The sequence below is a fragment of the Rana temporaria genome, chromosome 5 (assembly GCF_905171775.1).
Source record: "Rana temporaria chromosome 5, aRanTem1.1, whole genome shotgun sequence".
Classification (NCBI taxonomy): Eukaryota; Metazoa; Chordata; class Amphibia; order Anura; family Ranidae; genus Rana; species Rana temporaria.
Window position 1 is genome coordinate 265719965 of NC_053493.1, and position 25196 is coordinate 265745160.

General features: G+C 44.7%; 1 protein-coding gene across 4 annotated transcripts in view; it reads right to left on the reverse strand.

The window, feature by feature from the left end:
- The window catches only part of RIPOR2 (RHO family interacting cell polarization regulator 2), a 231532-nt gene that overhangs the window by 20169 nt on the left and 186167 nt on the right, over window positions 1-25196 (reverse strand). For all 4 annotated transcript variants that reach the window (XM_040353814.1, XM_040353811.1, XM_040353813.1 and 1 more), the window contains one exon: window positions 20994-21196. In XM_040353814.1, the coding sequence (XP_040209748.1) occupies window positions 20994-21196 (203 nt within the window). The remainder of the gene's footprint in view (window positions 1-20993; window positions 21197-25196) is intronic.

A 25196-nucleotide genomic window follows, 5' to 3' on the forward strand; every position in this document is an offset into this window, starting at 1 on the left:
GCGCACAGAAGCAAACGCATACGCGAGTAGCGCCCGCATATGAAAACAGTATTCAAACCACACAAGTGAGGTATCGCCGCGATCGTTAGAGTGAGAGCAATAATTCTAGCCCTAGACCTACTCTGCAACTCAAAAAATGCAACCTGTAGAATTTTTTAAACGTCGCCTATCGAGTTTTTTAAAGGGTAAAAGTTTGACGCCATGCCACGAGCGGGCGCAATTTTTAAGCGTGACATGTTGGGTATCATTTTACTCGGCGTAACATTATCTTTCACAATATAGAAAAAAATTGGGCAAAATGTATTGTTGTCTTATTTTTTAATTCAAAAAAGTGATTTTTATCCAAAAAAAGTGCGCTTGTAAGACCGCTGCGCAAATACGGTGTGACAAAAAGTATTGCAATGACTGCCATTTTATTCCCTAGGATGTCTGCTAAAAAAAAATATATAATGTTTGGGGGTTCTGATTAATTTTCTAGCCAAAAAATTGTGATTTTCACATGAAGGAGAGAAGTGCCAGAATTAACCCGGTGGGCAAGTGGTTAAAGTACTCATGGCTATAAAGAATAGAGTCATTGCTCATTAAAAAATAAATAAAAAAAAGGGGTCCCTCCAAATTAAATTACCAGGCCCTTCAGGTCTGGAATGGATATTAAGGGGAACCCCGCCGTAAAAACACCAAAAAAAAAAGACGTGCGGTTCCCGGCAAATATCCATTCCAGACCCTTCAGGTCTGGTGTGGATTTTAAGGGGAACTCCACCCCAAATTGAAAAAAAAAATGGCGTGGAGTCCCCCTAAAAATCCACACCAGACCCTTATCCGAGCACGTTGACCTGGCCGGCCGCAGAAAAGAGGGGGGGACAGAGTGCGGCCCCCCCCCTCTCCTGAACCGCACCAGGCCACATGCCCTCAACATGGGGAGGATGTCCCCATGTTGATGGGGACAAGGGTCTCATCCCCACAACCCTTGCCCGGTGGTTGTGGGGGTATGCGGGCGGGAGGTTTATCAGAATCTGGAAGACCCCTTTAACAAAGGGGACCCCCAGATCCTGACCCCCCCCCTGTGTGAAATGGTAATGGGGTACATTGTACCTCTACCATTTCACCCCAAAAAAAATGTCAAAGTGATAAAAATGACAGTAGCCGGTTTGTGACAAATCTATTAATAAAGTCTTCTTTTCTTCTTTCCTTCGGGGTTCTTCCGCTGCTTCTTTCTTCTCGTCCACATCTTGCCCGACGTCTTCTTCTATCTTCTCCGTCCGTCCTTCCGCCTTCTGGTCCCGCATCTTGCCCGTTGTCTTCTCCGTCCGCCTCCTCGTCCGCATCTTGGGTCTTCTGCGGTCTTCTTCTCGGTCCGCCGCCTTCTCGTCCCCTGCGTTTGAATTGTAATTGGCCGCCGTTTTCCCGCTCCTGGGACCCGCCCCCCTCTGACGCCACAAGTAAACTCCTTAGAAGGTCATGTGCGTCAGAGGGGGGCGGGGTCGCAGAGCGTCACACAGCGGGGGAATTCAATTTCAATCGCGCCGCCCGGAGAAGAAGTTCCCGCCGTGTCACACTCATGTGACCCCGCCCCCCTCTGACGCACATGACCTTCTAAGGAGTTTACTTGTGGCGTCAGAGGGGGGCGGGTCCCAGGAGCGGGAAAACGGCGGCCAATTACAATTCAAACGCAGGGGACGAGAAGGCGGCGGACCGAGAAGAAGACCGCAGAAGACCCAAGATGCGGACGAGGAGGCGGACGGAGAAGACAACGGGCAAGATGCGGGACCAGAAGGCGGAAGGACGGACGGAGAAGATAGAAGAAGACGTCGGGCAAGATGTGGACGAGAAGAAAGAAGCAGCGGAAGAACCCCGAAGGAAAGAAGAAAAGAAGACTTTATTAAAAGATTTGTCAAAAACCGGCTACTGTCATTTTTATCACTTTGACATTTTTTTTGGGGTGAAATGGTAGAGGTACAATGTACCCCATTACCATTTCACACAGGGGGGGGGTCAGGATCTGGGGGTCCCCTTTGTTAAAGGGGTCTTCCAGATTCTGATAAACCTCCCGCCCGCATACCCCCACAACCACCGGGCAAGGGTTGTGGGGATGAGACCCTTGTCCCCATCAACATGGGGACATCCTCCCCATGTTGAGGGCATGTGGCCTGGTGCGGTTCAGGAGAGGGGGGGGGGCCGCACTCTGTCCCCCCCTCTTTTCTGCGGCCGGCCAGGTCAACGTGCTCGGATAAGGGTCTGGTGTGGATTTTTAGGGGGACTCCACGCCATTTTTTTTTTCAATTTGGGGTGGAGTTCCCCTTAAAATCCACACCAGACCTGAAGGGTCTGGAATGGATATTTGCCGGGAACCGCACGTCTTTTTTTTTTTTGGTTTTTACGGCGGGGTTCCCCTTAATATCCATTCCAGACCTGAAGGGCCTGGTAATTTAATTTGGGGGAACCCCTACACATTTTTTTGTTTGTTTTATGAATGAATCCCTTTAGAATTGTCAGAGCCGACAATTCATTATAGCCGCGTGTGAATTTTTAAATGACTTTTTTCCTTCAGAATGTCACTTTGTGCAGGGGGAGTTCTAAGTGCGGGAAAAATGCGCTATTTCACATGCTGACATTACACCCCCCCTAGGTACGAAATTTAAAGGAATATTTCACTTTTATTGTTTCACTTTAAGAATTATTAATTTCACTGCTCCCGAAAAAACGGCCGTTTTAAAAAATAAAAAAAGCATTGATACATGTTCCCTGGGGCAGGACTGAGGTCCCCAAACACTTTTTAGGACAAAACTTGCAGATTAGCCTTTAAAATGAACACTTTTGATTTCTCCCATAGACTTCTATAGGGAGTTCGGCGCGGCTTTACATATTAGTTTCAATGCGCCGGCTGCTACGCTGGTTCATGCGCCTGATTAAGCCTCCACCCGGAGTACTAATTAATGCATGAACCAGCGCAGCGCACATAGCTTAGTAAATCAGGCCCTATGTGTCCACTATTATCATAAATAATTGTGACCGCATTTGTTTATTACTGGTTTTATGGAGCACAGGGTTCAGGAGTTTGCTGCGTACGAAATGCAGGATACAGGAGTATGCTATGGACCGTGTGCAATATCTGACCTCTGCACCCTCCACTCTCCTTCCGTCCACCCTGGGATGGGATGGGATGGGGTGGGGTAGGATGAGATAGGGTGGAGTGGGATAGGATGGGGTGGGGGGGGTGCCGTGGGATGGGGACGGGATGGGGTGGTATAGGATGGCATGGGGTGGAGTGGGATGGGATGGGGTAGGATGGGATGGGATGGAATGAGATGGGATGGGGTATGGTAGGGTGGGATAGGATGGGATGGGCTACCTGACATACATGGACCTACCTGACATACATGGACCTACCTGACATACACAATGACTTCACCTACCTGACATACACTGACCTCACCTACCTGACATACATAGACCTACCTGACATGCATAGACCTACCTGACATGCATAGACCTACCTGACATGCATAGACCTACCTGACATACACAGACCTCACCTACCTGAAATACATGGACCTACCTGACATACACAATGACTTCACCTACCTGACATACATGTAGCATGGACCTACCTGACATACACCCATAATGTGTCACGGCAGCCAGCTTGCCGGGGAGTAGGAGAGGAGAGCTGCCCGCCCGAGCCGGTGTGTTGTCATATTCTGCTCCCTAGTGCATGGTGTTGAGGAGGGTTGTAATTGCTGCCTTTTGGAGTCTGAGGCGCCTATGATGGACGTCACACGTCCCGCGGTCCTGGGATTAGATATCCGGGACGTCCATCATAGAAACCGGGTGTACCAAGATGGCCGACCGCTCAGGAGCTAGGCCGAAGCCGCGGCCTTTCCTAAGGCCGAGGCAGCGGTGCGCTCTGCGGATCACGGATCGGTCACGATCCGTTGCATCACTAGTAGCAACGGACGGCCCGTTGCGCGGGCCACATGGCAAGGTCTCCGGCCCGCGGGCCTTGTGTTTGCATTAGGGTGAAGAAACATCCGAGGATTAGCACCCCTGAGCCCCTGTTACCTGACCACTTGAAAGTCCCACGCCGTAAACGGTGCTGGCTTCTCGGCTCATTCATTGGTTGATTGATAGCAGCACAGCCATTGGCTCCCGCTGCCGTCAATCAAATCAATGATGCGGCGCGCCGGGGGCCGAGTGATACAGTGATACTATGGCTGCAGGCTGTATCACGGAAGCGTGCCCGCAACAACTGACCCCCATGGGAGAGAGCTCCCATGAAGGGGGTTATTTCTTGTGGGGAGGAGCCAAGACAGCCATAGAGGGACCCCAGAAGACCAGGATCGAGCCACTCTGTGCAAAACGAACTGCACAGTGGAGGTAAGTATAACATGTTTGTTATTTTAAAAAAAAAGAAGGAAATCTTGGCCATTCAAGCGGGCTCTAATGGCCAAGCATGGGCACAGGAGCCATAGCTACAACACAGAGCTCTGAAGGAACGGCACGAGTATGCCATTCCTTCAATGAGGTCACTGGCTGCAGAGACACTGAATATCTCCTAAACGGTGCACGTTTAGGAGATATTCCTTGTACTTACATTTAAGCTTTATTATAAGCTTACCTGTAGATACAAGTGTCCTATGGGAGTTTACTACCACTTTAACAAGACATCTACACCTGCCAACAGATAGTTTGGCTCATTCTTCTGAACCACTTCAGCCCCGGAAGAATTGGCTGCCCAATGACCAGGCTATTTTTTGCGATTCAGCACTGCGTTGATTTAACTGACAATTGCACGGTCGTGCAACGTCGTGACTGTAATATTGCGGCGGACACTCTTGACACTCTTGAGACCATTGTCATTTATACAGCGATCAGTGCTATAAAAATGCACTGATTACTGTGTAAATTACGCTGGCAGGGAAGGGGTTAAGTGTGTCCCAGGGAGTCAACTATAAGGGGGCTGCCCTACAAGTGACACAACAGTGATCACTGCTCCCAATAACAGGGCGCAGTAGATCTCTGTCCTGTCACTAGGCAGAACAGGGAAATGCCCTGTTTACATAGGCATCTCCCCGTTCTGCCTCTCTGTGACACAATCGCGGGACACTGGCAGACATCGAGTCTGCGGGCCCCGCGGGCATGGTCGCGGAGCTCGCGCGCTCCCGCTAGACGCCAGTTTCAAAACAACGTACAGGTACAGTGTTTTGCCTGCCCGTGCCATTCTGCCGACGTATATCTACGTTAGGCAGTTGGCAAGTGGTTAAGCAAACTGCTCCAGCTTTTCTCCAGACTGCATGTTTCAGTTCTTTACATAGATGTTCAAAAGGAATCAGGCTCACAAAGGGCTACTTCAGATTATTGGCAGCTTACCCCTGATGACGTCAAGTATATGACGAAATGCATTGGATGGGACCCGACGTGACATTACCACGCTCTTTGGCCCCTCATTGCTCTGCTTATTACCCTTGCTGCAGCATTTTCATATGATTACATGCTCATTTAATATATTAAATTATATTACTATACTATGGATATTTATATCCAATAAATAGCTTTTCATACAGAATTATGCTAATCTTTTTTTTATGTTCTAAACCTGTATATATTGGGAATGAGACCCTTACATAGAGCACGCCAGGACTGCCTGTACCTCTATGGATATATTGGAGGAAAGTTTTCTCCCTACAGCTCATTTGGCTTTTCCATTCATTTGGAAGCCATCACATTCTGGTAAGCTGCCATCGTCTACATTGTTGATGTTGCACATGGAGGATCTGGTGAAGCTGGCTCTCCTATGCATTTAGTTATTTGTTTTTCTTTCCCTTGGAATACTTTTTTCTGGGACACTGGTATCTATTCTTATATTCTATTGAACTCTTTTTTTTTTCCATACACTTTCTTGGACTTTTATTGATTAATTTGAGTTTTCATTATGTCACGTATATATTGTCACATTGTTTTTTATTTTTTTGAATTCATGTCACATTTGTGTTTTTTTTTATAGCACTGTACTATATATATATATTATATATTGATTGTTTTGGGCGTTATTATCTATTGGCCTGTGCTAGCAGTGGTTTCATCACTTGTATGCGCTTTTTTTCCTTTGTGCACACATTTAGCATGGCTATTTTTGCATTTTGAACTTCAGAATATTCCAATAATTTGATCCCAGTCATTCCTGGGGGGTACTTTTAGATCTGTGATTTTCGTCATTATATCCAGGAGGACTCATGACCTGTCACTGAGAAAAAGCTTTCGGACATTTGGCAGTATGTTTCAGAAATCCCTTACGGCCTTGAGATTTTATTGATTCTGGCACAGATTCAAGGCAATGGATGGTGCAATCAGACACTAATGTACCTTTAAGCTCCACTATCATCTTGTTTAATTTGGGGTCAATTTTCCTTTTGCAGCCACGTCCAAACAGGTTGAAAACAATCCCATGGATCCTAAACTTCTTAAAAGGGTTGTAAAGGTAAAAAAATGTTTCCCTAAATAGTTTCCTTTACCTTAGTGCAGTCCTCCTTCACTTACCTCATCCTTCGATTTTGCTTTTAAATGTCCTTATTTCTTCTGAGAAACCCTCACTTCCTGTTCTTCTGTCTGTAACCCTACACAGTAATGCAAGGCTTTCTCCCTGGTGTGGAGAAAGCCTCTTGAGGGGGCGAGCAGGCAAGTCAGGACACTGGAACATCAAACTCATTTGAAATGGTCTTATAGCCTTTACCTTTGATATACTCTCTACTCTCTACTTTGGAGATAGAGAAAGGAGCTGTGTGTTAGTGGGCGTCCTGACACTACTGCTCGCCCCCTCCTCCCTCAAAAGGCACCAGGGAGAAAGTGTCACATTACTGTGTGGAGTTACAGACAGAAGAACAGGAAGTGAGGATTTCTCAGAAGAAATAAGGACATTTAAAAGCAAAATGGAAGGATGAGGTAAGTGAAGGACTGCACTAAGGTAAAGGAAGCTATTTAGGGATTTTTTTTTTTACATTTACAACCTTTTTAAGCTGGGTTCAAAGCTGTGGCCGTGGTTTTACAGCCCGGGTTCCAGTGCATCCATTTTCTCCGTTTTTGGTGAAAATCAGGTCCGAATTTTTGCCTGAATTTCGGACCTGAAACAGAGCCAAAGACGCAAAAGTATTTTTTTCCAGTGCACTTCTGTGGCCACCCCAGAGGTGTGTGAACTTGCTCCATTGAGAGCCGGTCACACTCTCCTGTCATGCAAAACCTGCATCCAATTTGCATCAGGGTGAACCCGGCCTTAATATTAACTGTAGTCACTGGAACATCAAGCCCCTTTGAAATGGTCTTATAGCTTTTACCTTTGATATACTGGTCTATAATTTTCTTTCTAAACTCCTCAGACAAATCTCACCTATCCTTTTGCTTTTCACACACCTGCAATGTGGCTCACAGGGCTCAGATCCACTGCTTTTTTTATTGTAACAATTTAAAACAAAGGGTGCAGTGTACCAGCCACTAATTAAAAGATACCATCTTCACAGATCAGGTTGGTATCCCCATGGCTTGACTGCCTCTGAGTGTGCAGGTTCTGTGCTAGGTTGATACAAGCATCAGACAGCTGCATGGAAAAAGGTGTAGGTGTGTGTTTGTTGGGGGGGGGGGGGTGCATTCTGTGCAGCTTACCTGCCATCACCAGAGAAACTGCAAAGTAATCACACTGTCCAAACTCTAAAGCCTAGTACACAACAGCTCAGGTCAGAGCTGCTGTACTAACAATCCAATGTTAGTAAAGCGATCTCCCCTGCTATTCTATTGTGTTCTGACAGGGGGACAGCCCCCGCCAGAACACTCTGGTCAGCCATTGGCTGAGAGTGCTGAATGGGTGTTGGCAGACCTTTTTTGGTCATGAGCCTTCGACAGAAGCCAGCAGAATGCCCATTTTTTGTCAGCCGTGTTCTTTTTAGGAGATCAAGAGGAGCTTGCTGTACTATCAGATGATGGTACAGCGATCTCTCTGCTTAGCTATTGTGTTCTGACAGGGGGGTTTAAAACCCACCACCCCCCGCCAGAGCACACTGGTCTGATTAGATGGCAATCGGCAGATCTTCAACAGAGGCCGAACGTTCGGATAGGCTGCAGTACACATGGGCCGAATGTAGTTTCTGTTGAACCGGCCAATACCGCCCAAGTGTATGGGGCTTACACACGGGCCTCATGCACACGGTAGGTCTTGCAAACGCTCCTAGAAGTCTTTTCCTCCTGGCAGGAAAGTTTGGGCAAAAAAAAAAGCCTGACGCTTGTAAAAGTGTCTAAAGCTTTTACACGCATTTACAGGCGTCAAGAGTTTGTGCGTAAATTAATTTCATTGGCCAGAATAATAATTTATTCTGGCCATTGACATTAATGCTCAAGCACGTTCAGCAGCGTCTAGCGTTTTTTTTCTGCCAAAACTTTGCTGCTCCTGTACACACTGGCAGTGGGAGTTTTTTCCAGCTTTTAAAAGCCCTTCAACTAAATGCTGCTAAAAGTCTATTAGCCAGATTCAGGTAGCTTTACGCCGGCGTATCAGTAGATACGCCGACGTAACTCTGAATCTATGCCGTCCTAAATTTAAGCATATTCTGGAAACCAGATACGCTTAAATTAGGCTAAGATATGAGCGTCGTAAGTCTCCTACGCCGTCGTATCTTAGGGTGCAATTTTTCCGCTGGCCGCTAGATGGCGCTTCCGTTGAGTTCGGCGTAGAATATGTAAATGACTAGATACGCCGATTCACGAACGTACGTGCGCCCGGCGCATTTTTTTAATGTCGTTTACGTATGGCTTTTTCCGGCGTAAAGTTAGTCGAACAAATAGCTGGCCTAGTCAATGTTAAGTATGGCCGTCGTTCCCGCGTCGAAATTTGAAATTTTTACGTCGTTTGCGTAAGTCGTCCGTGAATGGGGCTGGATGTAATTGACGTTCACGTCAAAACCAATACGTCCTTGCGGCGTACTTTGGAGCAATGCACACTGGGATATGTACACGGACAGCGCATGCGCCGTTCGTAAAAAACGTCAATCACGTCAAGTCACCACCCATTTACATAAAACACGCCCCCTCATCCTCATTTGAATTAGGTGCGCTTACGCCGGCCCCATTTACGCTACGCCGCCGTAACTTAGGAGGCAAGTGCTTTGTGAATACAGCACTTGCCTCTCTGATTTACGGCGGCGTAGTGTAAATACGATACGCTACGCCTCCGCAAAGATACACACATGTACCTGAATCTGGCTATTTGTGTGCATGGACACATAGGGCCGGATTCAGATACATAGCAGTATCTGTCGGCGCGGCGTAACGTATCTCACATACGCTACACCGCCGTAACTGAGGGGGCAAGTTCCGTATGCAGAAAGAACTTGCGCCCTTAGTTATGGCGGCGTAACGTATGTTTGTCGGCGTAAGCCCGCCTAATTCAAATGGGGATGGTGTGGGCGTGTTTTATGTAAAATCACTGTGACCCCACGTATTTGACGTATTTTACGAATGGCGCATGCGCCGTTCGTGAAAAAATCCCAGTGCGCATGCTCAAAATTATGCCATAAGTCGTCATAGCTTTAGACGTGAGCGTAACTTACGTATAGCCCTATTCGCGAACGACTTACGCAAACGATGTAAAATTTTCAAAACTCGACGCGGGAACGACGTCCATACTTAACATTAGCTACGCCTCATATAGCAGGGGTAACTTTACGCCGAAAAAAGCCTAACGTAAAAAAATGCGCCGGCCGGACGTACGTTTCTGAATCGGCGTAAATACCTAATTAGCATATTCATTGCGTAACTATACGGAAGCGCAACCTAGCGGCCAGCGTAAATATGCAGCCTAAGATACGACGGTGTAAGACACTTACGCCGGTCGGATCTTAGGGAAATCTATGCGTAACTGATTCTCTGAATCAGGCGCATAGATACGACCACGCACACTCAGAGATATCTCCGTTCTGAATCTGGCCCATAGTCTAAAATACAGGGTAGTTTAGAGGCAGAAAAAAAAAACGCCAGATGCCCCTATGAGCAGCTGTAAAAACGTCCATTGCGCATGAGGCCTAAAAATCACCTCCAGTTGTTCTACCTCTAGCCCTACAAACTATTTAGAAAACAGCAATTCTAACAAGTATGAAGTTCTTCCTGCAGTATTTGAATTATTCTAATCAGTCATCTCACTTATGATCTATTTGCAAAATGATGTTGTGTTTCTAGGGAACAAGTGATATGACAAGAGGTGTTAAGATGACAAGATTTTAAATAATGTAAGGAATTCACATCCAAGCCCTGTAGACAAGCCAAAGGCAGAAGGCCTTCGCTTTCCCACGACCATTAGACAACCTTTTTGTAGAAAATGAGCAAAGTGGCGGTATTACCTGTAGACCAGGCTTTCTTCTCTATGTCAAAACTATGTTTAACTGTACACGTGGGAACTGCCTGGAGTAAAACAAATGACCTTACCTGAGCACAAGCAAAAACCATGGGAAAGTGAACTCGGCTGCATTCAAACAACGGAATGATAAAAGGCACGGGTGTCCAGCAGGGTTCACAAACACACACATCAATTACTTGTAAATTGACATGTCTGTCATATGTTATTGATTTATAAATGGTACAATAGTATTATTTACATAAACAAGCTATTAGTGTATTCATCTTTTAAAGTGGTTGTAAAGGCATTTTTACGCTCATGCATTCTATGCATGAATGTAAAAAACATTCTTTGTTCTTCCCCCCCCCCCCCCTGAAGCTCACCTGTGCTCCCTCTCGATCCAGCGATGTTGCATGAGAGCCTCAGCTGTCCCAGGACTCCCTCTCCTCATTGGCTGGGAGGATCAATCACAGCCAGTGAGCAAATGAGGAGAGAGTGGGGGGGGGGGGGGCACTGCTCTATGCGTTTTTGTGGATGCATAGAGCAGGGCTTGGGAGAAAGCAAGCACCAGTGCCCCCAAAGCAGGCAGTTTGCTATTGGGGGCACAGGTCAAGAGGGAGGAGCCAGGAGCGCCAGCGGGGCCCCGATACGAAGAGGATCTGGGCTGCCCTATCAAAACCACTGCACAAGCAGGTAAGTGTGACTTGCTTGTTATTTTTTTTTCTTTCATTCCAAACCTTAAAGTGGAGGTTCCCCCTAAAAAAAAATTCTAACAATATATTGATTGAGAAGACTGATTACACTGCGGGTATGCTGTCTTTTTTTGTACATACCTCGATATCGCCGTTTCATCCCTCGGCTTCCGGGTATGATTCTTGTGGGTCTGGGCGTTCCTAATTGATTGACGTTCCTCTGACCGACGCATACTTGACCTCACGACTTTCCGAAAGAAGCCGAACGTCGCTGCGCAGGCGCCGTATAGAGCCGTAGAAGCTCTATACGGCGCCTGCGCAATGACGTTCGGCTTCTGTCGGAAAGTCGTGACGCGCAGTATGCGCCGGTCGGAGGAACGTCAATCAACTAGGTCCAGCAAGAATCATACCCGGAAGCCGAGGGATGAAACGGCGATAACGAGGTATGTACGGAAAAAAAAAACCAGCATACCCGCAGTGTAATCCGTCTTCTCAATGTATTGTTAGAATTTTTTTTTAGGGGGAACCTCCACTTTAAATATCCCTTACATTTTTTTTATTCACTTTAGTTAGGAACATTTTTTATAAGAAAAAAAAACGTTATATACTATAAATACTGCCATATTCGGCATTTGATTGACTGGATGACCCCGCTTATCTATCAGTAGTAACATGACAGGGTATATTATTATTTATAAAACACTGAATGTGATATTCACTAAACACTCAATGCAGGTGAATCTTCCTGGTGAACGTGTTTAATAAATAATTTACTAGCTGTGAATGTTTGGGGATTGACACATTTAATGCTTTACAAATGAATGACCAGTGCAGCATAACCCTATTCAAGGTCAAATCAGATTTAGTTCTGATTGTTTTACTTGCAATGTTAGTACAGCGATCTTCTCCTTGTAATATTTGGGAAATATTTGGGTTCGGACAGGGGGACTGCGCCCCCACCAGAACACACCATTCAGTGTTCGCAGCCATTGGCTTCAAGCCAGAGGCATAACTAGAACCTTCAGTGCCCCAGTGCAAGAAACTATGAATGTCCCCCGACCCCCTCCCTTCAATCCAAGCCCTGGGCTTCCAGTCATGGACATCCTCCCAGGACCTTGCCTCTCGTGTACCCCCTGGGGTGCGCTTCCAGCGCGCTTTGTGACTTCTGTGTCCTTAGGACACAGCTAATCACAGATTATAGTAAAGTGGCCCTTTACCATGTGATCAGCTGATCAAATTTAAACAGACTTGCCGGTTATCAGCAGTCCTTCCCTCCCATGCTGTGAGTGTGTGAGGAAAGGTGAGCCGTTAGCCGGCAAGACTGTCAAGTACATTGTTTACACTGTTAATTAGGGCACTGTTCATCAGTGCCCTGATTGTCGGGGGAAAGGCCCCATCAGTACCGCCTATCAGTGCTCATCAATACTGTATCAGTGCCACCTACCAGTGCTCATCAGTGCCCATTAGTGCCACCTATGGCCGCGTACACACGGTCATTCCAAACCGATAAGAATGGTCCAAACCGATAAGAGTGGCCTGATGGTCTGATGTGCGTACACACCATCGTTCCAAAAACCGATCGGGTCAGAACGCGGTGACGTCAAACACACGACGTGCTGAATAAAACGAAGTTCAATGCTTCCAAGCATGCGTCCCCTGGCCGTGTGTACAGGGGAAAAGGGACCGAGCTGGTTCTCGGTTTTCCCCTCGGTTTTTCCCGGTGGTCTTTTGACCAATGCTTTCTGTACTAACCATCGGTTGGGACCGATCGGGCAGCGGGCCATCGGTTCAATTTTAAAGCATGTTTTAGAATTTTGGACCGAAGGACAACAGACCGATGGGCTATACACACGGTCGGTTTGGACCGATGAAACTGAACCTCGGTCCATTCTCATCGGTTTTGTCCGACCGTGTGTACACGGCCTATCAGTGCCACCTCTCAGTGCTGCATATCAGTACCTCCTGAGCAGGACTTTGAGTATCTCTCTTATACAGCTCAGAGTCTGCACTGACAGTTTCCCCTCCCTCGCACAGATGGGAGCTGAAAGAGCGGATCTAGTCCTTCTTCTCCTGCCCCTCGCCTCCTGTGTGTGAACTGTGGGAAGTCTGTAGCTAAGCAGCTGAATGAGAGAGACAGAATGGGGATCTGTCGATGTAAACAGACAGATCCCTTTTTTTTTTAAGGGGAGGATAGACAGATCGTATGGTCCTAACGATTCGGAACAGAGATCTGTCTCCTCCCCCAGTCACTACACTGCCCCCACAGTTAGAAGCACCTCCCTAGGGAACACTTAACCCCTTGATCGACCCCTAGTGTTAACCCCTTCCCTGCCAGTGACATTTATACAGTCATCAGTGGTTATTTTCGCTGTATAAATGTCATTGGTCCCAAAAAAGTGTCCGATCTGTCCGCCGCAATGTCGCAGTCCCGCTAAAAATTGCTGATCACCGCCATTACTAATATAAAACATTTTTTATAATAAAAATGCCATAAATCTATCCCCTATTTTGTAGACGCTATAACTTTTGTGCAAACCAATCAATATACGCTTATTGGGATTTTTTTACCAAAAATATGTAGAAGACTACATATCGGCATAAAGTGATGAAGACATTTGCTTTTTTACATTATTTTCAGATATTTATTATAAGTCTTTTCCAATACGGCACTTCGTTGCTTTAACTGAAAATTGAGCGGTTGTGCAACGCTGTACTCAATTGAATGTCCTTTTTTCCCCACAAATAGAGCTTTCTTTTTTGATCACCTCTGCGTTTTGTTTTTTTTCAAAATTTATGCATAGTACACACAATCGTTTTTCCCGTCGGGAAAACTGCCATGTTTTCCCGACAGGAAGACTGCGGTTAAAAAAATTAGAACATGTTCCTTTTTTTTCTCGGTACGGATCACAGCGTTTTTTTTCCCCGCAGTTATCCTATGGGAAACACTGCTAGGGAGCATACACGTGGACGGTTTTCCCGACCAAAGTTCTCCTGGCAGTTTTCCTGTCGGGAAAACCGGCCGTGTATATAGGGGAAAAGGGACCGAGCTGGTTCTCGGTTTTTCCCTCAGTTTTTCCCGGTGGTCTTTTGACCGTCGGGAACACTGATCGGGTGTAATAGGCATGAGGCTTTTTTTTTTACCACAGAGGTGGTCATTAAGGGGGCAAATCCTTCCAGCCCTTAAATGGTTAAACAAGAACATGCTTAAATCCATAGCTCTGCTCAAGAGTTGCTCCTCTTTATACATGCCCATTCCACGTGCTGGCTACTGTAGTCCGCCTCCACTCTCCATCAAAGATATGTTATCAGCCACACTCTAGAGTTAGCTCCTCTTGCTGTATTTGTTTTCAACAAAGTCACTCCATACAACAGTGTCTCCACCTGAAAACCAACCGTTGATGCGTTTCACCACTCCTGCCTTGCACATAAGGATAGGGGAAGTACTATGCTTGTGAGCAAGCCAGTAGTGGTGAAACCCATGAAGGAAGGTTTAATCCACTCCACATCAAAAGAAGCTGTGTAGTGTGGCTGAGACATTAGTCTGTGCAACAGACCTTGATATACATTCTGATGTGGAGAAGCGGCGAGGAGGCGATATGCCACCCCCCACCTATTTTACCCTGTAAATGCTGTGCCACCCCCCCCAGTTAGGGTACAGGCATCAAAGTGATTAGTTCTAAGTACTCCTCTAGTGCATTGTTCAGTAGGAACGAAAGCAATACCACTTCTGTTTTGAACACTGGTATTACTATTAGGTAGATTCAGGTAGAGAAGCCTATAGTTACGGCGGTGTAGCTTAGCGTGTTTAGGCTACGCCGCCGTAAGTTAGCTAGGCAAGTACATGATTCTCAATGTACTTGCCTGCTAATATACGGCGGCGTAGCCTAAAGCGGGCGGGCGTAAGGGCGCCGAATTCAAATGTCTTGGAGGGGGCGTGTTTAATGGTAATGAGGCTTGACCTCACGTTTTTCAAGTTTTTTTTCTAATGCGCATGCACCGGGCGCCTACATTTCCCAGTGTGCATTGCGGCTAAGTACGCCGCACGGGACTATTGATTTTGACGTGGACGTAAACGACGTAAATCCCGATTCGCGGACGACTTACGCAAACGACGTAAAAAATTAGAATCTCGCGGCGGAAACGGCGGCCATACTTTAACATTGTTATTCCACCTAATAGATGGAATAACTTTAGGCCTGCTAATGCCTTACGGAAACGGCGTAAATCGACTGCGGCGGCCGGGCGTACGTTCATGAATCGGCGTATCAACTCATTTACATATTCTACTAGCGGCCATCCGAAAAATTGCAATCTAAGATGTTTAAGCGTATCTCTGTTTGAGCATACGCTTAAACATAGGTCGGCGTAGATTCTGAGTTAGGTCGGCTTATCTACTGATAAGCCGGCCGAACTCTACCTGAATCTACCTATATATGTCTATCTATTGTACAAATTCACCGACAATTTATAGCAGCACATTTCAGGAATATGTTTTGCTGGAAATAAAGAAAGGGCACAACTGTTTTCGGTAAAGAAAACCTTTCATGGAGATTTCAGTTACCGTTAAAAAAAATCTATGTTGTTTAATATAGACACATCACATCCTATATACTCTGTATAAAATAACAATATCATTATGTAATAATATGAGGAACAAAACCTGCAGTTATGAAGAACATATACTTTGCCTTAGGGTCAGGTGTGATTCAGCAAGAGGCGGTTTGTTTGTGGTATTAAGCAGAGCACACCTCTGCCAAGACAGAAAACTGTACAGAAAACCGGTCTGTCTGTCTTACTGCTCTAGGGGGAAAAATAAACATTTTGTATGACTAGTTGGAAGAGGCTGTCAACATGAAGAGCATGAACCTGAAGGCATATTAGAACCAGGCATGCAGCTAGGGCTGCCACCTAATCCTCTTAAACCCAAACACAAATTAATTACACTGTTTCTGTGGCTGATTAAGGTGGTAATTAAAGTCACTTGGTGCCTTATCTACATTAAATTAGCCTCAGAACCTGTGTAATTTATATGTGTTCGGGTTTAAAGGGATGGGGTGGCAACCCTACATGCAGCCCTCAAAGAAGATCAACCTCAAGTTGACAGAGGTTAACAGAGCCTGACATGTAAAACACACATATCAGTTATCCAATGTCAGGGCCGCTGTTAGAAATCATGGGGCCCGTACAGCCCACCTGACAGGGCTTGGTGCCTGAGCCCGACTAGCCAGACATCCAGGTGTCAGGAATTCCTACAGAGTGCAGGGGTCAGGACTATACAATTTACACAGTGTAGTTTCAGGCGTATGTACTATACAGTTTGCAGGAGTCAGGGGTATGTACAGAGTGTAGGGTTCGGGAGTGTTTAATATACAGGGTGCAGGAGTCAGCTAATGATTGATTAATGTACATAGTTCAGGGATCACAAGTGGGTAATGCATAGTATACAAAAAAAAAACTTTCACGTTCAGTGGCCAAATGCAACCCACTACACTGAATTGGGATGCCTTACAACTATGTACAATGGATGCAGTTGTTGAGGTGCAGGTGGTGAGGAGGCAATATAATGCTTCCCTGCCACCTGTCAAAACACCCTCTAAACTAGTGTGATCCACTGTGGATCACTCTTCAGAGGGTAACACTAGTGTATCCTAATCTACAGCAATAATCCCACTCAGATGTATCACTCCAAATGTGCTGAGCATTGAACAAAAGTTCAAATACAGTATTGTTGGTCTTTTGTTATATCTTTTGTGGCCCCCCCGCACTCGGGTATTCATTGGGGGCCACAAAAGATATACATGTTCAAATTACCAGCCGTGCCGTTCAAAACCAGAACACGCTGCAATTGGCCTGCGGGCCAGACTTTGGACATGCCTGGCCTAGGCTATATGAAGATTGCAAAGACCAGGGATCCTCAAACTATGGCCCTCCAGTTGTTCAGGAACTACAATTCCCATCATGCCTAGTCATGTCTGTGAATGTCAGAGTTTTACAATGCCTCATGGGACTTGTAGTTCCGCAAAAGCTGGAGGGCCGTAGTTTGAAGATCCCTGGCCAAGACCCTGAAACTGAGCTGTAGTTTACTTCCGCTTCCATCAACATCCGTAAAAAAATGGATCGGACGAAAAGCGGATGTAAACGGACAAATGGCCAGTTTCTGCATGCAAAAACAATTATGGGACTCAAATGTTTAAGGACTCTAGCTGGTGGATGTAAAAAAACTGATAAAAAACAGATGACAAACTGATGAAAAATAAATGTAAACGTCATCCGTTTTTTTCTTTGAAATAACATTCCTGTGTCCCTTTCACACGAGCTTGTCACCGCTGACATCTGCCGCTCCATAGGGCTGAATGGAGCATCCGTTCAGGTCCGCCTGAAAAGCTGACAGGCGGACCTGATCAGAAAGCCTGTGTGAAAGGGCCCTAAGAAATATTAATATAATACCGTTGAGGCATGAGACATCTCAAAAATAAAGGTGCCCTGTCTCTATGAGGATATGCGATTTATTACATCTGAATCGGTTACATCGTGACTACCTCTCGCAGACATAAGATATACATAAACATCAGGGCAAATCCACAACCAAATCATTAAATGCTGGACCTCTAGGTTACTGAGAAATCTGTCTGATGTTTTTTGAGATACACAGAGATAGTGGGCCAGATTCTCCAATAATCTGCGGCGGCCTCACGTTAGCTATTTACACTACGCCGCCGCAACTTACTGGAGCAAGTGCCGTATTCCTCAAGCACTTGCTCCGTAGTTTTCGGCGGCGTAGTGTAATTGGCCCGGCATATCCCCGCGTAATTCCAAGGGGGCGGCTTGTATTTAAATTAAGCGCGCCCCCGTGCCGTTCGAACTGCGCATGCGCCGGGCTTAAAATAGCCCAGTGCGCATTCTCCAGTTCTCGACGGAAAACGTCAATGACGCCGACGTGTGCGTCATTGACGTAAAGTCGTATTCAAGAACGACTTAGGAAAACGACGTACCCGACGGGAAAAGACGACGCGAACCCGACGCCATACTTAACATGGCATACGTAGGACTGGCGTAAGGTTACCCCTCATATAGCAGGGGTAATCTTACGCTTACGCAAACGACGTAAGCGACGGTTACGCGACGCGATTTCGTTCGGGAATCGGCGTATCAGGCTCATTTGCATAAACAAATGAGACCTGAACGTAAACGCCACCTAGCGGCTGGCGGCGAATTACATTTAAGATCCGACAGTGTAAGTGACTTACACATGTCGGATCTTCAGCGTATCTATGCGAAAATTATTCTAGGAATCACTCGCATAGATACGTGGGTCAAAAAAGAGAGATACGACGGAGTTTCCTGAGATACTCCGTCGTAACTCTACTGAGAATATGGCCCATTGTCATTTTACATAGGCCTTCCATTTGTTGCATCAGTTCAATCACTTTTTTACATTAGTATTTCATCAGTTTACATCCACTACCAATGCAAAAACAGGGCTTTAAAATAAAAAAAAAAAGGATGTTGGCGGATGCGGATGTAAACGCATCCGTTTACATCAATTTTTCCATAGAGATGCATTGATGTCCGTTTTTCTTTCGTTAACAGAAGGATAAAAACGGACAAATGGAACATCCACGTGAAAGAGGCAATATAGACATACAGTAACAACACACACACACACAGTGCAACAAAATGGGTATAGATTCAGTGTCATACAGGTGTCTACAAAGTGCATTAAATGGTGGGACTCATTTATCAAGGAAAAAGATACATTTTCTTTGATTTATAACCCCTGTCTTATCACATGTTCCAAAGTCCAGAGCGCTGATCAGTTTTGTGATAATTTTCATTTAATCAAGATCAGATAAAGTTATGCAAATATTGTTCATAATCTACTCGGTGTGCTCGATCAATTTCTTCTCATGCATTTATACCACGTAGGATAGCAAAATTCCTTTGTAGCCTAGTGGTCCCGTAATATGTGTGTGGGTGTACTGAATTTTATAGGTTTCCTCATATTATCTGAACACTTCAGAATTGATCTCATAAGTTTTGGCTAAGTTATGCTTAGAGCTTGGTTTATCCACCGAAGAAAACAAATTGGTTTAATTAAATTAATTAAAGTGCTCCTATCATGTGCGGTTAATAAACGTAAGCTTGCAGCTTTATATGAGGTATCCCTTGGTGCCATATACTACCATTTCCATGCCTGCCCGGGTTTGTCATGAAAAGGAGTAAACATGTTCTCTCTCCATCCCACAATGCATTGTGCTTGGTCTCTGAGACAATTATCGCTAGGCTTGTGCACTACTTACAAACACACACACTAAAGGGCTTGATTCACACTGACGTGACATAGGATCCGACTTGTGAGACCTCAAGTTGGGTGACATGTGAAGTTCAAGGTTTCCCTATGGCCCCTTTCACACTAGCGCTAGCTTTTGACGTGATTTCAGGGAATGACATGACATGTGTAACCAGGGGCGGACTAACCATTGAGTCACTCAGACACTGCCCGAAAGCCCCATGCCACTAGGGGGCCCCATCAGGGTTACCAGGCTCAGTAAAACCAGGGACAGTATGTAAAAATCTATGTTTTTTTTAGATCTGTCCCTGATATGTCTGAAACCGACATGCTTTTGATGTGAAAATCCAGAGATTTTAGCTGCCCCGCCTCTGCACTGCCTCCTGGCATGGTGGCCATCTGTAAGCCCAGGGGCCCCATAATCTTATATTGCCTGGGGGCCCCATGAGTTGTCAGCACGATTTGAAGACGTACTAATATGAATGGTTGTCATTGGAAATCACGGGGAACGATTTGTCCTGCTACTTTGTAGTTCCAAATCGTGAAACAAGTCGTACAAGTGTGAAAGGGGCCTTAGTCCCCTTTCACACTTATACGACTTGTCTCACCATTTTGTACTGCAAAATCGTATGACAAGTCATTCTCCATGATTTTCAATGAACACCATTCATATTGGCACTACTTTAAGTAGTGCTGACTTCAAAGTAGTCCCTGCACTACTTTGGTCCAACTTCCACGCGAGTTGATGTCCATAGACCTCAATGTTAAAACCTCAAGTAGCATGCAAATCTTACCTGAATAATATAGACACGATTTCAGTACGATTTTAGTACAACTTTGTAAGCACAAGAAGATTTTTAACCCTTGTCCCACCCAATCCTTTCAGCATAGTAGCCCCTCTCAAGCACATTTTTCCACCACACATTCACTTCCTGGTTATCCCCTCAGGAACAATGTGCTCCAAACAGCCCAAAAAAAGAGATGTCTTTGTCCCTGTCCGCCGCTTCTCCTCCTCTTCTTCCTCATGCACTGCTACTGCTGCAGCAGCAATGACAACTGCTGTGGCAATATATTGAGTAGCAAACATTTTCTGTCACAACACACCAACCAGGAAGCAAACAGGAACTAGAAACAACTATGGCAGGAAAAGGAATTACCTCACACCATGTATGTTTTCATTGGTTAATGCCAAAGTTGTGGCAAAGTAGTACTGATCCAAAATCATGGCAAAATCGCAGCCGCGAACTTTGAAGTCGTACAAATGTGAAAGGAGCCTCTGTCTGACTTTAGAAAAGGTTCTTGCACTACTTTGGTCCGACTTTAGAAAAGGTTTCTGCACTACTTTGGTCGGACTTTAGAAAAGGTTCTTGCACTACTTTGGTCCGGCTTTGATACGACTTCAATGCCAGAGAGTATCGTAGTTTGGGCCCTTTTTCAAGATACTGAGAACATGAATGAGTTGGGATTCACCTTTAGCTTCAATATATAAATAGTTTGGATAAAGCAGGCTTTCCTATCTTGGAAACTTTGTGTAATGACAATGATCTTCAGCATTGTATAAAATAATAGTTCCCAACGATTATAATCACTACAAATGAATTCTCCTCGCCATCTCTGACATTTATCTGACATTCCTACTCACATTTTCTGTGAACTCATCCAATGTGGAAGCAGCAGATGAAAGTAAGGCCAGTGCTTGATTGACATCTTTGTCGTTCTCAGTGGATAGCCGTGTAATGGATGTCACAAATTCCTGGCACTGAGGTAAATTACAAGTATCTAAATCTGTCATTTTATCCAGCACGCTTGTATCCATTGACGTCTGGAGCATCTGCAGAGCTAACACTGGGATATAAAAAAAACATACAAATCTGTACAGCAGTGTAACTGAAATGTAATTCGTTTTCATTGATGACTTCACATTTATTTTTACCAATATAAGTACCTTATTAATAATAATAATATATGTTATTCCAACCTGTGCAACGGTTCCCATTTCATTGCACAGGCTTAGATTTACCGCCAGAAATGGTGCAAAGGTGGAACATCTAGATGGCTTCTATAATCAGTCAGGTTTAGTTTTACAATGAAGAAATTAATCTTGTTCACTGTTGTGGATACATCTCTATTCTGTACTTTTAATTTTATATATCGTGGTCCCTATATAGCCTATTAAACAGATTTCATTATGTTAGAATTTTTGTAAGGCTGCATTCACGCTTGAGCTGAGATGGTCGTTTTTATAGGCTATTTTTTTTAGCATGTGAACATACACACACGTGTTTTTCGCATGTTTTTTTCAGGCAATCTCATTAAAGTCTATTTGGGCCAAAAACTCATAGATCAAAAGAAGCTCACCTAAAATCGCAGTGCGTATTTGGCACAATAAATCTCACTGGCAACCCGCATCGCGTAAAGCTTGTTGCCCAAAAAAAAGTTCATGCTTCACAGGATGCGGGTTGCCACAATTGCAGACTGATATCGCGGCAAATCTGCCCACCATTCAAAACGCTAAGATGTGAATGCAGCAGCACTTCCGGGTCTGCCGCTGGTGGGAGCCAATAAGCTGGTCATTCCCGACAGAGGCAGAGTGGCGGTCTGCCTATGTAAACCAGGCAGATCTCTGTTCTATTAGTAGAGAAGACAGAAATCCTATGTTTCTGCCAAGCAGAAGCACAGATCTTTGCCTTCCCACAGCTAAACCACCCCCCCCCCCCCCACACAGTTAGCAAACACTCCCTAGGAACACATTTAATCCTTTGATCGCCCCTGATGTTAACCCCTTCTCTGCCAGTGTCATTAGTACAATAACAGTGTATTTTTTAGCACTGATCACTGCATTGATGTCACTGGTCCCCAAAAGTGTCACTTAGTGTCCAATTTGTCCGCCGCAATGTCGCAGTCCCACTAGAAGTCGCTGATTGTAGCCATTACTAGTACAAATAAAAAAAATTCCATAAAAATATCCCACAGTTTGTAGACACTTTTACTTTTGTGCAATCCAATCAATATACGCTTATTGTTATTATTTTTACCAAAAACATGTAGCAGAATATATATTGGCCTAAATTGATCCAGAAATTTGAGTTTTATATTTTTTATTTGGTGTGTTTCATAGCAGAAAGTAAAAAAAAAAATATTCATTTTTTTTCAAAATTGAATTTTTTTTTTGTTTATAGCACAAAAAATAAAAACGCAGAGGTGATCAAATACCACCAAAAGAAATCTCTATTTGTGGGAAAAAAAAGACATCAATATTAGTTGCTTCCTGGTTTCTGGCCTACGCCAAAATGTCCATGTATCTCAGGAGTCTTCATGGGCATTTTTTTTTTCTTTCATCTGGAGGAACGGCTTTCTCAGCTAAGCACACCCTCCTGCGTGCATGCCTGAGCAAAAGGCAGATGGATTCCAGGAAGTAAATGCTACATGAATCATCTGTCCCTACTCAAGATGGCCATGGCTAGAAAGTGATTTCTCAACAAAAACAAGCATTGAGACATAGATAGATGGGTGATTTGTTTTGAATATCAAAAATGACTTATACAGCGGTTTCAGTTTGTGGTGCTCAGATACAGTTAAAAGAGAAGAACAAAAAAACATGCATACTCACCTAGGTGGATGCAGCATTGGATCTGTCCCCTGACACCTCTACACTGAGAACTGCTCCGCTCTGAGCAGAGCCATGACCATCAGTCACCAGCTCACTGCTCTGTCCCTCCATGGCTCACTGGAGCTTTGGGCTGTGGAGGGGTGGAAGGGGCTTGCTCAGTCTCCCAGCAGCTCGCTGAGAGGCTGAGCCAGCTGCTGGTCCAAGCTTCTGGGTGGATCCCGACTGTAAAGTCAGGATCGATCTAGCACCTGGACAGGCTGAATGACGTCAGCCGATAGCGGACTTTAGCCCACTGTCAGCTGAAAATGGGTCACAGGGTCACGGGTTGTAAACAATAAGCTACGCTGGAAACTTGTTCCAAAATCATACAGTAAAAAGAAATTGCAGTTTTAGATACACAGATACCTAGTCATATCAGACAAAACTGGTCTATGTTGATTTTTTTTATCTGATGTTTTATTTAATTTTTTATATATATTAATTTCAATTATTTTTTGTTTTGTATGATGCCAAGATGGACTGATACAGCAATGAAGAAATCATGTGCACTCAGTAAGCAGTTTGAAATTTCCATTCAAAATATGGCAACATGTGCTATTTAAAGGGGATTTTTAACTCCCCATTTATTTGTCACACCTTTATTTACAACACTGAGGCTTCTCCACCCCAACACAGACCGTCTTTGCTCAGTATTGTTTACAGAATCTGTCAGAGAAAGGTGTGACCATTCAGATACAATAGGTAATAAATGGACAATTGTATCTATATGCTTTCATGGTGATACCAGATTTCACCAGCAGATTCAGAAGCAAATTAAAGTGAAACTCGCAGTTTCAGTAAGTCCTGCTATGTTGCCCTATGGAAGAGTCACCAGCAATAAAGGGATTTATATTTTAAGTGGAAATTGTCTTAAACAAAATATCCAGGCATCTACAAAAACAGTTATTTTCTAGAAGGTTAAAATATATATGGTATGTAATAAAATAGGCATATATTTTAGAAGCATTCCATTTAAGATTTAGAGAGACCGGGGGCGTACATACAGGGGTCGCAATTGAGACCTAGGCCTATTCTCCATGGGGCCCAAGCAGCCCCCTATACACCTGGATAGGAGGGGTGGCATATAGAGGAACTGATCCCCTCCATTTTTCTCCTGCAGCCACTGAAAGGCTGTAAGAGAAAAATGAAGGGGATTGGTTCCTCTACATGCCACCCCTCCTATTCACCTCCTGCCGCCCCCAAGCTCCTGTGTACTATCTGCCCCCTCATCCCCTGTAGATGCCAGCTCCCTTCTCCCGCCGGCTGCTGCGAGGGATATGTCAGGATAGAGAGCGGGAAAGGGGCCAGTAAATGTGTCATTTGCTGGCTCCTTTCACAAATTGCCTTAAGGCAAGAAATAACTGACTCTGTCAATTCATAACGGAGGCATAGTAAACTGTGTTTACTATGCTTCAATGTGTGAATCAGAAAAGAAGAGAAAATACTGCGCTCCCTAATGGTGACTAAACACAATACAAATAAGTGAAATACTGAAAATGCATCTAACTTGGCAGTAAATGCAATATTATGAATATAAAGCAGCAGTAAAAAAATTGTGCGACAACACAAATGATAAAGCAAAAGAAAATACGAAAACTACGCTGTAAACCAACATGAAAATAAAAACTGTGGAAATCATCCTTAATATAAACAATATAAATACCACACTAAGTGCATAAGTGTAAATGTACCCATACGATTATATATTAGATAGTATTAGGCCATGTTCACACCTATGCGAATTGAGTGCGGCTTAAACCGCATCCAATTCGCAGGACATTTCAAAATACATTGTTTTCAATGAGGCTGGTTCACATATGTGCGATGCATTCGCACTGCGCATTGCCTCCAAACCATGTGCGGTTTTTATGTCTTGCGGTGCGGCTCAGGTGCGAATTCAGTCCCATTATCTTCTATGGGTACGCATCTAATTCGCAGATGTGTTCAGTTCTCTTCAGGAATTTCTCTCATTCAGCTCAATACACTTCTCCCCCACTCTCCTCTCACCTGGAACTTCTCCCAGGTCTCCAAATTCGCATCTAAAACGTTGCTAATCTGCTGAACACTTCTCTTATCTCTCTGCAGAGATAAGAGAGCTGAAATTCGCACCACACTAGTGTGATTTCGGCCTAAAAGTCCAATTGCCAACAACTAAATGGCAGCAAAAAGGAAAAAGAAAGTCCTGATATGCGTCAA